Below are 19,435 nucleotides of genomic sequence, written 5' to 3'. Positions count from 1 at the left end.
TGTAAGTAATTCATCATTTAAGATAAGATCATCATTTCAGTCGGAAGACGTCCATTGCTGAACATTGGCCTCCCCAAAAATCACCATGACGTAATCCGGCGATCTTAGATCGGCGCGTCGGTCCATCTTCTGGCCGTCCTACCAACACTACGTCTTCCGGCACGTAGTCATTCGAGGGCCTTACGGCCATCTGTCCGTCGCAATGTAGGATAAACTCTTGTTATTACATATTTCTAATGAAATTTTATTAGACTTGTACATAATTATAGAGCATTGGCGCTGCTGCCTTTGTAATAAGTATTATACATATTTAGTATTTCAAACAAGGACGCTTGTATGTTATGAAATAAGGCAATGCATCGGTTGTTAAAATAGGAAATGCGCAAAGGCTAGCTTTACCCTATTATAGGTAGCTAGCGAGAGGCAACATAAATGTAAATGTAACAGTAGATCTTATTTATTTGGAGTATTGGCACATTGGCAGCAAGGGCGTCAGACAGAACAGACACTAAAAAGAAAAAAAAACTACGTTTAAAAAAACCCACTTCAAAAACTGAAAAGTATCAAATAACTAAAAATTTAAGTCAATACACCTTTACCTTTAATATTAATAAAATACTATTATTTGTATGTGCTACATATTGATAGCTTCGAAGTCGGTGCCAATCCAAACGTAATAGTAGGACCTACACTCGCCACGCGACTACTGACTTAAAACCTATCAATATGTAGCACTAAGTAGCACTAAAAATAATAGTATTTTATTAATATAAAAGGTAAAGGTGTATTGAATTAAATTTTTAGTTATTTGATACTATTCAGTTTTTGAAGTTGGTTTTTTTAAACGTATTTTTTTTACTGTAATAGCTTTCCCAACATTTTGCAATTCCCCTAAAGAAATTGTTGAAAAAAATTAAAACCTGTTTTAATTTTTTTCAACTTGGGACTGAATAATAGATCTCACACTTTTACCGTTAGAAGAGTTGGGCTGCAAGACTTATTTTTTTTAAAGTTATGTCTTTGATGGCATTTATCTTGTATGAATATTAACAAGAGATCGGAATAACATAATAAATAGGATACATATTATCACCCAAAAGCTTTGTATTTATATAGCGGCGGGACTGACGTCGCGACCAACAGTTGGTGATATATATAAATAAAACGTCCATTGTTACTTATTTGTTTATTTGAGAAATACAACTGACAGATAATTAAAAGTGCCTGCTTTGAAAATCACAGCAGTTTTCTGTTGAGTACCAATACTTGTATCAAGCTATAGTTAGGGTTACAAAAACATTAAAATATTAATAAAAAATAATAGCTACATATACTGAGGTGTTAAAAAATCATTTCTCTATTTCTTTTTAAATGATTTGGCACGTTAAATATTCTTAATTAATTAATATTTAAGACTTTATTTATTCTATTTATTATAATTAAGTCACGCACACACACTCATAACGGGACAGCACTGCCATGGAAGTACTGGTCATTAACATTTACATTCGTACTGCACCGACCAGGGAAATATGAACGCAAGTAATAATAGGTTTTATTATATTACTGGAAGTAATAATACCTGCATGGGAGAGTATATATAAGAGAGTGTGCGTTAATGACGACAATCAGTGTTGACGAAATGGACCATACTAGAGAGAGATAAAGAGTAGGGGTCCTGGCGGCAGGTCTACACGGCGTCCTCAGTTAGCTCGTCACAGCGGTCCTCCATCTCGAACTGTGAATACAAACAAACGGATTATTTGTCGTATGGTTTAATGAACAGAAAAAAATACTGGAAGTGGCATGTGAGCGTGACCCTGTCACCACTATTGTGTACAAATGTACCTACTGGAGGCTCAAGTGGGAACAGTCATTTGATGTAAAGTGAAGCATAATTTTCTTTAAAAAAAATACATATACTTATGCCTTATTGTGCCATTTTGGACTGTAGAAATCATAGCCACAATAAAAATATGTTAACAGAGGGATTTCTTATAATCGGTAATCATAAGTTTTCGATTTAAATACAATTATTAATTTTTTGTGGTCTGCAAAATGTACAATTAAAAATGAACAATAACATTACGTATGGCTCATACATACATCATTTCCATAGTAAAATGACATAAAGCCACTTCTAGTTTTTTCTGTTCTGTGATATGGTCAGGTGAGGGTCTCAAGTGGAATATAGGTGACGTAGCCAGCACAGCGAAACTTACCTCGTCGAGCTGCAGACACTTGCCCCACTCGGCGAGCGTGATGCGGTGGTCGTCGTCTTCATCGCAGCGGTCCAGGAAGGGCGCGATGCAGTGCTCCAGGGACATGAGCGGCGCCCGGATGGGGAACAGCTCATGTCGCGACACGAACCTGCCATACAGAGGCCACAGTTACCTACCTGCTACTTTGTCATGTGACCGAGTAGTAGGAGAAAATGTTATCTACACACTCCACCGTCTCCTCTCCCACTGCCTGCGCTCATCATTTTGATTCACATTAGTACGAACAATCAATATAAAAGAATAAACCAAAAATATATAACAAGTACTTCTTGAACGGTTGCCTCAGTTGGTAAGAGCGCTCGGGCGGAACCCGAGCGGCGCGAATTTCGGTTACAAATTTAATTTGCATAGTTCTTCAATATTACCAGTAAGTGATTCTCTTTTCCTACTAGCTGAAATCGAGGCAAGTAGGTAATATTTTCTAAACGATCAGTTGAAAATGTCAAAGAATAAACTTTTAGCGCAATCGATTAATCTTTGTGACTGTGTGCAATTGTTATTTTCTTCAGCTTACCCCCATCGATCAACGTAACAGTTCTCCTCACCTATCGTTGTCGTGCGCGTCGAGGTCGCACCACTTCCAGATGGCCGCGTTGGTCCACCGGCGCGTCAGATTTGTCTCGGCTTCCCGCTCCATGCTCAGGTAGTGCGGCGTCAGCTCGCTGCGCTCCGCCAAGTCTCGCATGATGTTGAACAGCCAATCGCGCATTCGTCGCGGGAAGTCCAGCATCTCGTTTTCACTGCACTCCTGTAAGGCGAAAATATGGTCTGGTTGCAGTGAGTGAATCGACTCTTAACACCCTTGTATAATCGCAATAACCTATTAAACTCTGGATCATAACTCCAGGTAATACCCACTAAATATCCCTAAAAACTCTTGTCAGGGAAAACTTTAGGATCCTACAGCACAAAAGGATCCACACTTAACAAAAACCTCTTACCACTTAACAAAATTCTGAGCCTCGTGGATTCAAGAGTATGTAGATTAATTAGTCCTTTAATGCGTCAACGTAGCATCTCTTTGGCAATAAGCCAAAGGAATATTCACAGTGAACTACAGTTATAGTGGCTACATTAGATGTATTAAGTAAGTTGCAATGACCCCAGTCTTATTGAAACGAGAGAGACCCAAACAGAGAAACAGAAGCCAGTTTAAAAACCATATACATGAGCCGCGTATCCACTCACCGGCATCTCGCGACACTCGCCGTAGTACTCGATCTGTACATGATGGTATTCAGGCCCCCGACACAGCTCAGAGTTGTCCAGGCACAAGCACCGCTGCCGGTACACCTCGCAGTCAGAAGTCCACGTCTCGTTGCTCTGCGTGCAGACCTAATAAACAAACATTATATTATTGAATGATATAGTATGATCAACAAAAGACGTCCAGCATCTGCTGCTCAGAAAACTACAACATTACTTTGTATCCCCCTGAATTATGTAACATCCTATCTTTGTAATAGAATTCAGAAAGCACTGGTGATGCCTTCTATCGAGTCTTCTCTCAAGAAGGTCGCGAAATGGGGTAAACTGAACCTTGTCCAATTTAACCCCCAGAAGACTCAAGTATGGCGTTAACTAAACCCCCAAATACTAAAAATCCCCCATTTGCCGTATCACCGCTCTTCAACAACAACGATCTCGAAATATCGTGTGAATGCCAAATCCGCCGCCATCTGGAGGGCAACGCCAAATTGGCTTCGAAGAAGCTGGGCGTCATAAATAGAGGACGGCAATACTTCAAGCAAGCCCACATTCTACCGCTCTTCAAATCGCAGGTCCGGCCACATATGGAGTATTGCTGTCATCTCTGGTCTGGCGCAACCCAGTATCAGCTCGATCTATTTGACCGCGTGCAACGCAGAGCAGCTCGAATTGTCAAGAACCTCTGCTCTGTGAACGGCTGGATCACTTGGCGTTGCGTAGAGACGATACGATATGGGTACTTCCAAAAAAAGGTTCAAAAAAGCGCGTACACATTCCTTAAGGGCAACTCTCCTGTGATTTCTCTGGTGTTGCAAAAGAATGTGGGCGGCGGTGATCACTTAACAACAGGTGACGCATACGCTCGTTTGTCTTCCATTTCCATAAAATAAATTGTTCTAGTAAGGGAATTTCTCTATGAAAGAAGTTATTTGTAGATGGGCACCTTTCTTCGGGAGTCCGTCTCGAAGGGACACTCCTTGATGCAGTTGCAGACAGCCTCTCCGTGATCGTCGATCTCGCACACGCGGCCGGCGCTGCAGTGTACTTTCAGGCAAGGATCTGCACATTCCAATTAATTAATTAGAGTTTGTAATTATAACATTCATATTGCTTTACTACCGGTGGAAAGGGATCACCAGCGCCGCAGCTATCTAAAAGTTATACTGGTCGAACTAAAACTTAATCCTTACTAATAATATTATCAATGTGAAAGTAAGTTTGTTAAACCACTGAACCTATCGTACAGTGATAGACTTGAGCTTGAAAAAGGACATAGGCTACCATTTTTTCTTAAAAGGGCATGAACGGTTATGGGATATGCGAATATGGGATTAAAGTCTGCATGGGACTTGGGAACTTTGTATTGAGGCATTTGATAAGAAGTAATTTATATACATTTGTTCGATTTCCGAAACTTTGACCTACATGGGGATAAAATAAGAGATTAAAATTCGCACGGAAATACTATTAAAGAGACTGTCCACAGTGACATAGAAGAGCGCCGCCAAAAGCGGAATTAGAACAGTTTGTATGTCTATTATTTGAAAAGTATCCTAAATAATAAAAAATGCTGCCCAAATTAAGTATTCCAGGCGGACGTAGTCGCGGATAAAAGCTAGTAAAATATGAAATAACGCAAGTAATCACCGTCCATTAGCACTTCGTTTTCACCATCTTCGCCGGACACCTCATTGAGCAGGGCATTCGCTCGGGCCATTTCCGCTTGCTGAAAAATAAATTTTGTTGTTACTCCGACATTGTCTGGAACTCAGTACCAAGAGTATGACTTCTGTTCCGGCTGAATGTAACTCATTACAACGTGTAAGTATATGTGCAAACATAATATATCATTTTTAAGTTTGTTAAGAGCAACCTTAGAGTTTGTTCAGCTCGTTCTTCTCTAAGGAAATCTGCCTTCCGAATGAGAAAATGTAAAATTATATATGAAAAAATTACATTTTTCAATTGTAATGTAATTTACCTATGAAATAAAATATTTTTGATTTTGATTTGATTTAAGCATTTGCTTGTGGCGGGGTCGTGAGCCGAGTCGTTCTCTTCTCTAAGATTCGGCGAGGGGAGCGATTTACATATTATTATTCGTGTAGGATGATGTAACTGTACGTTTTTTGACTTACTCATACTTATAATTGGAGACGGAGAGTATTTGATATGCATCTAGCAAAGATTGTATAAATCTTCTAGAAAATGCTGAAGATATAAATGAGTTCCTTGCCACTTTTTCTCATTAAAGCTCAAATTTTCCGTACAATTAAGAACCCGTACTAGATTAGGTCAAACTCAGATTTACATCCGCGCACTTCATATCCCACACTAATCACATATTACATAGAATTAATTTCGCCTCTGATATGCCAACACATCCCGCGCGTCCGCAGAAGCCACCTGCTGAGCTCTTTGGCGCCAAACACGACTCGGGCCACTTGACGCTATAGCCACTTGTGCTTACAATAGCCGAGGTATCATTATGCGGTTTTTGTTATGGGTTTGCTAGGGTTGCTAGATAAAACTTAAACTTAAGCTTAAACAACAAACGTGATTTACGATAGATTCGTGATGTGATATCGCCGCTCATTCAGAGTTGTACGAGAAATGATGACTATTTTGCTAAACGCGTCAAAATAAAAATATTGTAACTGAATTCTTTGTATTATTTTTACTATAGTGGATACGTTGTAATATAATCTTATGATTTCTAACAAACAATTTTTTTTTTTCTAAAAAAAATTAAATCAAATAATGTTCCCGTTGTATGCTAAACAAAAATGGCGGCCGCCAGCTAAATTTAAATAATTACCAATATATTAAATTTTCAAAAGCGTTGCGGTTTATCTTTTATGGCTCTAAGAAGTTAGAACCAAGAGCAACTAATAATACAATTTTAGTCTAGGGATACGAATAGGTATTTTTGACGCTATATAACTATATGCCTCTAGACCTCTTATTACTGCCGTGAAACAGTAATGTGTAAACATTACTGTGCTGAAGGCCATCGTAGCTAGTGAAATTACTGGGCAAATGTGACTTAACATCTTATGCCTTAAGGTGACGAGCGCAATTGTAGTGCCACCCAGAATTTTTGGGTGTTTCAAGAAACCTGAGTGACACTGCATTGTGATGGGTAGTGCGTATCAATTACCATCAACTGAAGGTCCTGCTCGTCATTATATTCATTAAAAAAATATGACCGGCCGCGGGTACGGACGGAAGCTCCCCACTAGTTACCTGGTAGCGCTTTTCGTCAAGTTTCTCGGCGGCCGCGAGCTCCAGCCTCTCGGCCTCCTCGTCCTCGTGGTGGAGGGTGGACGGCGATTGGGGCGCAGCGCCGGGCTCGTGGTGTCCGGGGAACAGACGGGCTGCCGCCAGCATCGGGGGCTCCGTAGTGGTGGTCCGTGGCCGCCGGTGACGTCGCCGCTACACAGTGAACACATCCGTTTACGACTCAGTATCATACAAATAGAAATGTTATTACGCTAACTGCTGGCGGGTTGAGTGTCGTCGTTGTACATACATGCACGTACTCTTTCAAAGCTCTGGATATTGAGGGACTTGTGCATCAACGACAGCGAGACCGCTTTAATCCGAACATAGAAAATTAATCCCCTGTTCTGGTTCCTGGAGCGGTCGGATTATAGTACAGGGACTCTACAGGATATTTTAATCAAATAAACGTTACATTTATTAAACTTAAAGAAATCCAATATTTTAATTTCTCGGGAGCTATTTAATGATTAATAAAAAGTTTTGTCGCGCAATTTACGTACTTATAAGCTTTTGTTCTGACAAGGAATGTCTACTTAGCCAGCCCTTTCATGTATATAGTGAGTATGCGTTCGGATTACAGAGGTTTTCGGATTATAGAGGTCTTGCTGTATGTGACAAACGACAGCAATACGAATTAAGAATCATATGCTTGGTGAAAATTGATTGCTCGGAGAAAAGCCTAAAAAGCCTTGTTTGTAAATGATATGCGATACGTACTTCAACCAATACTTACCTTCCGTGGCTCAAAAGTGGAAGAACAATATGTCGGTAGGTTGTACAGTCCAAGTAAGACACGCAAAAAAATATTTTAGAATTCATTGCCCATCGGAAATGGGAATACATATACATTGTGCTAGATACCTACTGCATAAAATAAACCGTAAATTACTGTAAAGTATTCGGTATCGCAATCGTGATTCGATCGAATCGCCTTCTTCCTCTCAAGTTCTAGTGATTGGGCATATCATCAGCCTGCCGAAACTCTCTAAGAAAAAAAATACACTAGATTGTATGAAACGTGCAGTCATTGATATACTGACAGATGACGGCTATGATCTTGTAAAAAATGGAGCCAAAATCAATAAGCAACTGTTCGCTTTTAAACTTAGCCGGATTATACTTCGTCGCCATATTGTATTTACTATTTCAAACTTATGTCAAATGACAGCACGTTTCATACTAAACTAAATTTCAATTTAGAGTTAGGCAGTCCCACCTCTTATTACGTCACTCGGAGTAAGTAATTATCAAGCCTGTAGAAGTAACAATCAGTTGAGCTGTTTAGCACTGGCTCAACTTTTCTAACCTACGCAAAACTCTTCATAACGTTTCAGAAATTAAAAGCTTTGCAGCAAAAGTGCAGAAGATTAAAATGCAAAATTGCATCATTACGTAGTATTTACATCCTCTTTGCATATCAAACTTATTCAGTAGAGCTGCTCATAGAGAGTAGAACGTCATAAACATTTTTTTTGGTACTGTTCGTCCATCTGGACAGGCAAAGGGGTCAAAAGCTCATACAGCCTAGTCTTCATTTTTATTTTTCTATTCACGCCATAAACAATGGGGACTCACCGCGCCCTCGGTGCAGCCTGCCAGCGCCAGCAGCGCCACCATAGCCACCACACCACACTTCATGCTGATTGCCGAGTACACTATTTAAAAAAGATGAAAATATTAATATATTTTTTTTCATAATATTGATATTTTTGTGAGCTCAATATTTTGAGATAGCAGAAATAGCCCATCAATCTTTAGTGAAAGTATAAATAAAACTAACGCGCAAGCTGAAGAGTAAAATTCTCCTTAATTTTAGTAACTTTATCTTTTTAATATATATAAATCCAGTGTCCTGATGTTTGTTTTCAGTGAACTTCTAAACTAATGAACTGATTTTAATGAGGATTATTTCATGGAGTGTAGTTTAGTCCAACTTGAGAGATAGGATAGTTATTTTTTTCGATTTGGGACCCATAATTATTTTTATTTCGAATATTTGTTTTATATGGACATATTTTCTATTAGAGAATTTATTGACGCACGGTTTGGCAGCAATTTACCATATTTTACTTTTTTTTTAAATGAAAATAAGGGACGAGACGAGCAGGACGTTCAGCTGATGGTAATTGATACGCCCTGCCCATTACAGTGCCGTGCCGATCAGGATTCTTGAAAACCCCAAAGATTCTGAGCGGTACTACAACTGCGCTCGTCACCTTGAGACATAAGATGTTAAGTCTCACTTGCCTAATAATTTCACTATTATAGCTACGGCGCCCTTCACACCAAAACACAGTATGCTTACACATTACTGTTTCACGGCTGAAAAAGGCGCCGTTGTGGTACCCATAATCTAGCCGGCATCCTGTGCAAAGGAGCCTCCCATTAAGAAATAATAAAATTAAAAAAAAAAAACAGTTATTTATGTATTATCTACAGAACAACGTGTGTCGGGTCAGCTAGTAGTTAACTATTATTTTCGCCAGTTAAATTTGAAATTAATTTTAAACTTTAAATATTAGATAGAGTCTACTCAGAAAGAGAACCATCGTGGCATAAAATTGCACTTACATTATGATAATATTTATATGGGTTAATCCTTAAAATAATAATTATTTAGACGAAATCTGAAAACATTATATTCTAACACACGGACGAGTAAAAAAAGAAGGACTCCGTGTCTACCTTACATAACATTGTGGCACCAAAAACAAGCCGGTAAACGTGTAAATACATAGCCCCACGCATACACTTACACTAATACAAGCCGATCGGCTGTGACAGATCAGTTTGCGTCGCAATAAAATATTTTAAAAACGCCGTCGTGCGTCGTGAAAAGGTGTTAAAACAATACTATAAAAGTATTTGTGGATATATGATTATTTAAGGGAGAAAAAATTGTGTAACTGGTATACCCCGTAACCGCACACACACTAGCATAGGTGACAATTTTTGTGAACGTGCATTAAATTTTCTGAAAAGGTAAGTCAGTCAAACTACTGTCAGCTTGATGTGTTTACAAGCGCTTCGTACCAAAATCATGAACTGTTATAAGACATTTGACATTATTTGACATTTTAAGTTCACGATATATGATTGAATAGATAAGACAATCCAATTAATTATAACATTTATTTAACGACTTACTTTGTTACTAGGTACTGTTTTATATAATTATAACTATTATTTTAGAAATAACTAAAATAGTATATTGATCTTTGGTTAACTTGATTCGTATAAGTTAGTTGGCACTACAGTAGTGCCAACTAACAGTTGGTAGCATAATCACTGTGACGGTCGTGCCCTTTAAAAGCCAGAGCGCTCAGTTCGAGAGAACATCCCTCCTTCCCTTTCCCAAGATCCCCCCCCTCCCCCCCCCCCCTTATATTTATGTTATATATGTATGTATACATATCTATGTATTTATTTACCTAGTTTTTAAGTTAGTTTTAAGTTCTAGTCATTAGTCTTAAGTTAGGTTAAGTGATAGGTTACGATTAATATTACGTTATATCAATAGCAAATAGCCAGGTTTTCCCAGTTTCCTGGATTCCCCCCCCCCACAAACCTCATGTATTAGTTTTTAAGCATAATAAAGTTTTATCCCTCAATACGTAGATAGGGTTGTAGAAATAAGTTTTTCTGATACCTACATATATAAGGCTTAATTGTAAATTGCTTTAATAAGTAGATTTAAGTAATTGTGTAAAATGTATTTAATACCAAATATAGAAATCTTGAATTTGATTTTTTTTTTTTTTTCGAGGGAACATTCCCTCTCCCTCCTTCCCTTTCCCAAGATCCCCCCCCCCCTCCCCACACCCCCCTTATATTTATATATTATATATGTATGTATACATATCTATGTATTTATTTACCTTAGTTTTTAAGTTACTTTTAAGTTCTAGTCATTAGTCTCAAGTTAGGTTAAGTGATAGGTTTCGATTAATATTACGTTATATCAATAGCAAATAGCCAGGTTTTCCCAGTTTCCTGGATTCCCCCCCCCCCCCCCCCCACAAACCTCATGTATTAGTTTTTTTTAAAGTAATAAAGTTTTATCCCTCAATACGTAGATAGGGTTGTAGATATAAGTTTTCTGATACCTACATATATAAGGCTTAATTGTAAATTGCTTTAATAAGTAGACTTAAGTAATTTTGTATATATACTTTAAGATCAAATATAGAAATTTGGAATTTGAAATTTTTTTTTTTCGAGAGAACATTACACATTGTTAATTGTGAGGGGTAACGCTGCCCAAATTGTATTAAGTTATAAGTGGAAAGTGTAAAATACAGATATATGAATTTCAAGTGCGTTTAAATTACCAACCCCTTCAATACTACTGTTACTATTAATCTGTGGCGCGCCGCCTGCGCCTGTTAGTACTACGGAGTACAGTCAGCATGCAACACGATTGCGCATCAATTGATTGAGAGTAACGACACAACTCCATTTGTTTATATTGACCTAAATAAACGATTACCTCACTGTTTCTTTCGGCTACGATCGCTTACAACCCGCCGGGTGACGCTAAATTGTTAAAGTAGGTCACTAATATAAGGCTATCACGCACTTATCAATCTAACGTGATCAGCCCCACTCAACTAATCAAAGTTCACAATTATTATTCAAAATGTAAGTTGCAATAATCGCGGCATGCATAGCATGAGGTTGGAGTCAGATAATACGACATATTATTGTTACATATACCTATTGTAGCGGGTACTAATACCAAGTCTTGCATTAAATACTGAATAAAAATTCTATTGTAAATAACATTTATTATTTTTACAGTGTGTTTATACATAAATTTAAAATTTAAAAAGCTTATTCGAAGTGGTCTCCATTAGCTGCAATACAGTCCTTTAAACGTTGAGGCCAGTTATCAAGAGAGTTAAAATATTGCATTTTGCTCCATACCTACTTTGTGTGATTCAATCACAACGATTCGGTTCTCTTTATCACCCCACCATTTTATTACCGCAAAATATTGTACAATTGTATATTGTACAATATTAAGTATTGGCGCCAAAATGAGAAAACTCAATGAACAATCATAATATAAAAATGACAGATTCCAAATTCGAATGTAATATTTTGATGATTTTAATTGTAACAGTATTTATGGCCAGACTAAGTATAGTTTGTTGTAGCAGCGGTAACCTATTTCAATTCTGCGAACGAGCAATATTTAGGTTTATGATCACAGCTTGCGCTCGCCAAGTCGGGGGCCGGTGACACAAGCGAGGTGGCTGAACCGTCAGCCGGCGTGACTCTGGTGTCATCCGACTCGAGTGTCGCTATGGCCAGGTCGCATTTTTTTTATGAAAATAAGGGACGTTAAGCTCTGGTGGTAATACGCACTGCCCATTACAATGCAGTGTATGGATTCTTGAAAAACCCAATAATTCTCAGCGGAACTACAATAATTGCACTCGTCACTTTGACACATAAGATTTTAATTCTCATTTGACCAGTAATTTAATAATATGTTAGTCCGATCATAAACAAATAATTTAGTTACTCGTGGGGATCTTGATGTTAATTAGATCCGTGACCCAGCCAATGGATACACTGTAATATGATGACCATAATACGCCCAGCCCAAACTTCATCAGCAAATAACATACGTAAAATAATCTTATTATTTAAATAAAAAATCTCGTGTCACAATGTATGCCTCCAAAACTTTAATAAAATTAGAGATACTTTAGTTTTTATTTCGATCGTAGCCCTTAATTATATTTATTTAATTTTAATTTCTGTATGAATATTTTATATGAGATAAATAATGACGGACAGTATAATAGTTTTGCTGTGACATTATTTTTTTGACTGAACTTCTTCTTTGACGAATTCATAAAAAAAAAAATTAACAAAAAAACAACCGACTTCAAAAACACTATTCCAAAACAATAGATATAATATGCACTAAAAAGTATAAAAATAATTGCGTATTTTTATACAATCTAATTCTAGTTACGATTATTGTAATTTTTGGAATCGGTGTCCATGCGCCGCGACCTGCTCTCGCCTCTCACCTCCTCACGACTCAAGCACATCTGACCTATAACTATGTATGTAGTTACATGCTTATCTTGGATGACACCGACTCCAAAAATTACAGTAATCGTAACTAGAATTAGATTGTATAAAAATACGCAATTTTTTTATACTTTTTAGTGCATATTATATCTATAGTTTTGGAATAGTGTTTTTGAAGTCTGTTGTTTTTTTGTTAAAAATTCTTTTATTTTTTGATTTTTAGTGAATTTGAAGTACACTAACTAACAACTTGTCTAAATATGTGTAGATATACTAAATTTTTCAATGCAGCAATGAACGTAATCGCTTAATTGGAGAGTTTCGTTACTTTGCCATTGATTCCGTAATCAGAACTTAACCAAACTCTCACCAAACTATCTTTGAAGTATATCCTTTCCAATAAAAAATAATCATCGAAATCGGTTGGCACGATATTGTTACTCGTAAATTTATCATTCAATTTGCTATTCGTATGTATAGGAAATTTAAGACTTTTATGATTTTTCTCATGGGTGCCATTGTCAGATCTGGACCAAATTACAATGGGACCACACGGGAAGCACCAGCTTTCAAATAAAAGAAAAAGAACTATAAGAATCGGTTCACCCAGTCGAAAGTTTTGAGGTAACAAACATAAAAACAATACGGACGAATTGAGAACCTCCTCCTTTTTTAAAGTCGGTTAAAAATTAATAAAATGCAAGGATTACAAAATAATCGCTTTATCAAAATTAAATTTATTTATGGATATCTTCCAACTAAGTCAACCGTTCGAGTGACGTATCGTTGATAAATTTTTTATGCATAACATATTGCTAAGGTTTGCAAGAGCGACATCTTTAGCGACGTCAATTTCCTAATATGCAAATATTGGGGTTGAGGAGGTTATCAACTGTAAAGTAGATCCTGTAGTGAAGCCACAACGTGAGACTTGAACAAAGTATCCAAGTTTATCAACTGAGTTATAGTTTATAAATTTTGTTTTGAATTTTTATTTGTGTAGCTGTAAAACTATTAACCAGTAAGTGATTTTATTTGTCCATTATTACCATCACCATTAGTAATATTGTTAGAATTTAGTATCTATAATGTTGTAACGGCGTGTAGGCGTCGCCCGTCTGGAGTAGCCATTAGTGATGGCGAAACCAGACACACGCGTCACCAGGGAATCACTACTGTAGGGCCATCTCGCTCTACGCATTGGAGAGGTACTTCGGGTAAGTCCGTTAGTACCTCTGGTAACTCCCTCGCAGACGAAGAACATCATCATCATCAACCTTCAGTTTCGCAATCATTTGGACTGTGTCGGTATCTTTGGTTCTCCTACGGATCTCCTCATTTCTGTTTCGATCTCGCAGGGAAACTCCGAGCATAGCCAGAAGGCAATAGAGAGCTATTGCCCATAGTTAGCGACCGTCTGCGTACCGTAAGTTATCACTGGCAACACACACTGGTTGAAAACCTTCGTCTTTAGACACTGTGATATTTGGGACGAGAAGATTTTACGTCCCATATAGTTCACAGTTATTAAGCTTGCTATATTTCGCAAGTTGTGTCGCTGACGGAAGCTGGATATCGGCCTGTCGGGTCGACCAGATAGCGGCGACCCCGCGCTACTCGGCAAGATAAAATATAATAAACATTCAGTTTTTGTGTCACATCGGCTCATAATTGATAAACAGTCTCATTATATAAAACTGCGACACATATTTTATTATTATGATAGTTTTAAAGTTTTTAACTGGAATGACTGCGTCATCGGGTGACGCCGAAACTGCAGGAGGGGGGACGACTGATATTAATATTCCTTTATGCCTGGTGCTCATACTGCGGCGTGTATGTATGGTAGGTATCCGAGCTAGAAAAGTACATACATACACCTACTTACATACATACAAACAAACATTACACAAAACATAACCATACTCAACGGCGAGTGTGCTACCACCTTTATCAAAAGTCCATCGGACTACCAGATCATATTAGATGGTAAGCGATCTTCTGTCCTTCCCATAAGCACACAGCCGGTCCGAGGTTCGAGTCTCCTTAAGAGACGCCCACGACTTATGTAAAAGCCTTAAGGGCTGACAGCATAGAGGAGCATTTTAGTCTCCAAAAAAAAAAGAGAGGCTACTCAGTAAACAGCGGTCCTAGTTACCTTAACCTTGACCTTACACCGCAATGCGACACGAACAACACGTGGAATACTTCTGTACAGGCAACGGCTGCATTAACCAGCACTTTAATAAATTACAAATTCATGAACTGGTGCACGAAGTATTTATATTTTACAATAATATTATCAGGAGGACGGAGGGGCGGCACTCGGTAGCTGTAATTCGAACATCAAACGGATCGCTGACGAAACAACAACAAACGTTTGTTTCAGAGAACAGTGTAACTGTATTCCATTTTGTTTATATCTATATGCTGTAAACTAAATGACGACGCGATGAGTAGGTTGCGGACAGAGCATACGCCACGTGTGGCACACACCAATAGTAATATAACTCTTGTTACTACTTACTACATTACAAATAACATCATTTAATAAAACATATTTGACAAATGAAATATTGTAACCCATAAAATATCTGGCAAACGGAAGGAGCACCGCCCGTGCATACCAGTGGTTCAAATTCAAATTCAAATATTTTTATTCTAAATAGGATATAATATCACTTATTGAAAGTCAAAAACTACCAACCATTCTACAAGGTATGCCTCAGACCTGGAGAAGAACGGGCGCAAAACACTCAATGGGCTTCTTTTTTCTTACAAAAATATGGTTACAATGTAAAATCGTACAATAACATTTTTTATTTAATAGCATATGGTCGCTCCATTCCCAAATCTTAAAGATGCGAAGACCGGCAGCCTTTGAGGCGAAAGAGTGCTCCAAGCTAACAACTCCAGGGTAACTTGAGTCTGCTTAGGAGAGAATGCATTAGTCTAGTCTGGACTGTGGCAGCGAAAGCCGAGGCATTTGAGAATTATTATTATGTTATTATTTTAATTATGTTACTAACGTTGTTCAGTAGTTCAAATACTTTGGACACCAGCTGACGGATCGGCTGCAGTTGACGAAGATATCGAGCGAGAACGAAGGACCCTCGCTGCCAGAGGAAATATGCTTGCGTGCAGTCGGAATGTAAAGAACACACTTTTCAAAACTTACTGCTAAGGCATGTGACACCTGTCAGCTAACGGTAACGTTTACGTTAAACGCATTAAGAAGGACTAGAGTCCAGTATAATGATACATACCATTATGAAACTACTGAGGTGCTGCAGGCATCAGGCATGTACCTTGAGAGTGGGTTTTTATTTTGTTTCTTTTTTTTAGACACCACATATAGTAGTTTTGGTAAACTAGAAAAACAATTTTTTATCAGAATCAGATTAAGCTTATTATGGGACAAAATGACCTGAAATATGATACCTATATAATATACTCGTAATAGAAGATATTTGTTTGTTTGTTTTCAACGAATGGAACCGGCTCCGGTACTACTGAACCGATTTGAAAAATTCGTTCAATGTTTGAAAGCTACACTATCCCCCTTGTGACATAGGCTATAATATCATATTTTTAAAACAATTAGGGATCTAAACTTAATCTCCTATAATGTAACCCAATGTATAGAAAAAATACCTACAATATTCTTACATCGCGTGCGCTACGATTTGCGAATAGTATTGATGACAGGATAAAATAATGTAATAATGCAGAACACGTCATTATTTACAAAAATTGTCGCGACAGCATAATATTACGTTATAAGTGTTCTTTTATTTTAAAAATTATTTGAAATATGGCTACTATGTGCTCAGTTCTATGTGTTACCGGACGAAGTTGCGGGGTACCAGCTCGTAGTAGCTAGTAAACAGCGTTACTGCATAAAATATATTTATGAAGTTATTCTAAATATACCGTAGGTACTTCAATTAATGAATTCGATTGCCATCTTGCAACCCTTATATGTGGATTTGTGAATGGAACATAATAATATAAAAATCGCGATACAAAAATCGTTGTAGATCGTAGAAGGGCGAAAATTTGAAGTTGTGTGTATTTTTCAATGCTGAATCATAATAAAATAAAATAAAAATAAAAAAAATATTTAGGGGTGGGTCACTCTTATCATTGAACACGAGATTTTTTTTATGATAATAAGGGACGAGACGAACAGGACGTTCAGCTGATGATAATTGATACGCCATGCCCATTACAATGCAGTGCCGCTCAGGATTCTCGAGAAACCCAAAAATTCTGAGCGGCACTACAATTGCGATTGTCACCTTGAGACATAAGATCATAGGTCTCATTTGCCCAGTAATTTCACTAGCTACGGCGCCCTTCAGACCGAAACACAGTAATGTATACACATTACTGCTTCACGGCAGAAATAAGGGCCGTTGTGGTACCCATAATCTAGCCGGCTTCCTGTAAAAAGGAGCCTCCCACTGGAACCCAATATATTAGATATATATTTTATATATTATGTATACTACTCGTATTATTGTCATAAAAAATCTATTTTTGTATGAGTTGTTTGATTTGAGACTTTGTTGTTACTTAAATATTAATTAATATTTTTTTTCATGATTTGAACATGATGAATGACAATTTCTGGTATATTATTATAAATATGAATGTAAGTATATTTATTACACTTTTACACCGGAGCTATTGAACCGATTTTGATGAAATTTTATACAACGATAGACTATAGCGATAGAAAATCCCCGCAAGGTTCCCGCGTGATTTGTAAAACTGATTTTCACGTCGATGAGCTATAACTATACCAATAGTAGGTTTAGTTTGCCATAGCAATCTTCTTCGAAATAAGATTCATATAAAATGTTGGGAACGGGTGCGAAAACGGGAACCGAAACTGGAATAGGACATGAGATAATCATCAATTTCAAACTTGCTTAGTTTCTTTAAAAACCCGTTATCTACGCTGACGAAGTCGCGGGCACCAGTTAGTAGTATTATAAATTTGTAACTTGATCCTTGATGATTGCAAGGCATAAAAAATTTATTAGTATCTGTATGCTGACTAAAACTTTTTATTATTCAAACAAAACAAATCTAATAACTATATTTACAATACTATGACTTCATAAAATTAAAACTCTCATTACGTGGAAGCGTATCTGTATAAAAATTAAATAAAAGTGTTAACTCACATTTGTTTCCTCAAATAGTTATGTAGTTGCTGCCGGGAACACTGCACACTCTGGAGCACGGCAGACGATGAGCGTTGTCTGCTGGCGAGTGGGGACTGGCGAGTTGGCAACTGGTGCCGCCGCTGGCCGGTAGATACTGTGTGGTGTATGGCTATGGCGTGTGCAGCGAGAAGCGACCACTGGCTCGTCAACAAGTATAATAATATAGTATACGGCATATAGTCCGGTCAATTTAGAGCAAAAAATGAGAGTGAAGTTACACAAAGTCCAAAAAGCTGAAAATTAGTGAAGTCGTTATCGTAGTTGTATCATTGGTGGCGTGGAAACGTGTGCATATTATGACGATATCAACTTTTTGAATCGTTATATCTCAGAAACGGTGGCTCGTAAGAAAAAAAGTATTGATACATTTTTTATAGATAATTTTATGATCTACAATTTTTGTCTGATTCCCCACTTTTAAAGATTGTTTATAATTATGTTTTGAACAATTTCACTGACAGCTTGTTGGGACTTAATGTAACTTCAAATGTCTAAATTGACCGGACTAATACGCGCTGCCAATAATATAATGTACACAATATACAAATTTACCTCTATCCTTTGATTTTTAGAGCTTTTTAGTCACTGTGTTAAGTAGAATCCTGGTGACCAGTAATACAGGTATTTTATTACCTACCACAGACACCAGCGATCCATGACCAAAACCTTTGTATCCCCTGTATTTTTTTTAAGCTTTCGTTGTATTGTAATTTTGGTTGTTGGTGAGAAAATAAAGTTATTATTATTATTAATGTAGGTACTCTGTGGGCGCTATCGACTACGGAGCAGATGCCACGTGGGTACCATAACGTTATTCCGGAATAGAGCAGACAATATAACGTGTTCACTGCTCAGCGGCCGCGATAACCAACATCTTGTAAACCTTAGAGAGAATTTATACGCCTAGATAGTCTCTTGCTGTTAGACAACCGATAAAAACAGGCCAGGAATACCTAATAGTTTATTTATTTGCCTGACCCTTTGTGTTACTGTGCGTGAACTACGCAAAATAGAAGTTAGTTCTAAACTCAATTTTCCCCCCCTTTTTCACAGCTGTCATAGTCTATGTAGAAGTAAAAATGGTCTAAGTTGTAAACATTCTCACTTTATTAAATCTTTCTATTTTCATTAGGAATTTAAAATCACTTATTGAACTTCAAAAATTACCACCCGTTCGAAAAACTACGCCTCAAACCTGAGCAGAACGGGCGCAAGAAACGGGTTTTTTTTTTAATTTCGTTACAATATGCTACAGCGATATCTTACAATAATATGTATATTATTTTTGCACAGCCTGAGAGCGGTCACCTAGTTTGTCGTATAATTAAGAAAGTCATTTATGTTATAAATTACTAATATTATAAATGTGAA

The 19,435-nt window shown here is 37.4% G+C and overlaps 1 protein-coding gene across 1 annotated transcript; it reads right to left on the bottom strand.

Moving 5' to 3' along the window:
- Positions 1-1,171: 1,171 nt before the first annotated feature.
- LOC126974371 (SPARC) lies at positions 1,172-18,186 on the bottom strand. Its single transcript, XM_050821839.1, has 9 exons — positions 18,023-18,186; positions 8,352-8,431; positions 6,738-6,926; positions 5,139-5,217; positions 4,435-4,550; positions 3,471-3,617; positions 2,828-3,030; positions 2,223-2,370; positions 1,172-1,738 (listed from the first exon to the last, which is right to left on the bottom strand). Exons 2-9 carry the CDS (start codon positions 8,412-8,414, stop codon positions 1,691-1,693), a joined length of 993 nt encoding a protein of 330 aa, XP_050677796.1. The 5' UTR covers positions 8,415-8,431; positions 18,023-18,186; the 3' UTR covers positions 1,172-1,690.
- Between the last annotated feature and the right edge of the window lie 1,249 nt (positions 18,187-19,435).

Source organism: Leptidea sinapis, chromosome 32 (genome assembly GCF_905404315.1).
Source record: "Leptidea sinapis chromosome 32, ilLepSina1.1, whole genome shotgun sequence".
In the NCBI taxonomy this organism is placed as follows: domain Eukaryota; kingdom Metazoa; phylum Arthropoda; class Insecta; order Lepidoptera; family Pieridae; genus Leptidea; species Leptidea sinapis.
This window is presented reverse-complemented; position numbering and strand designations above follow the sequence as displayed.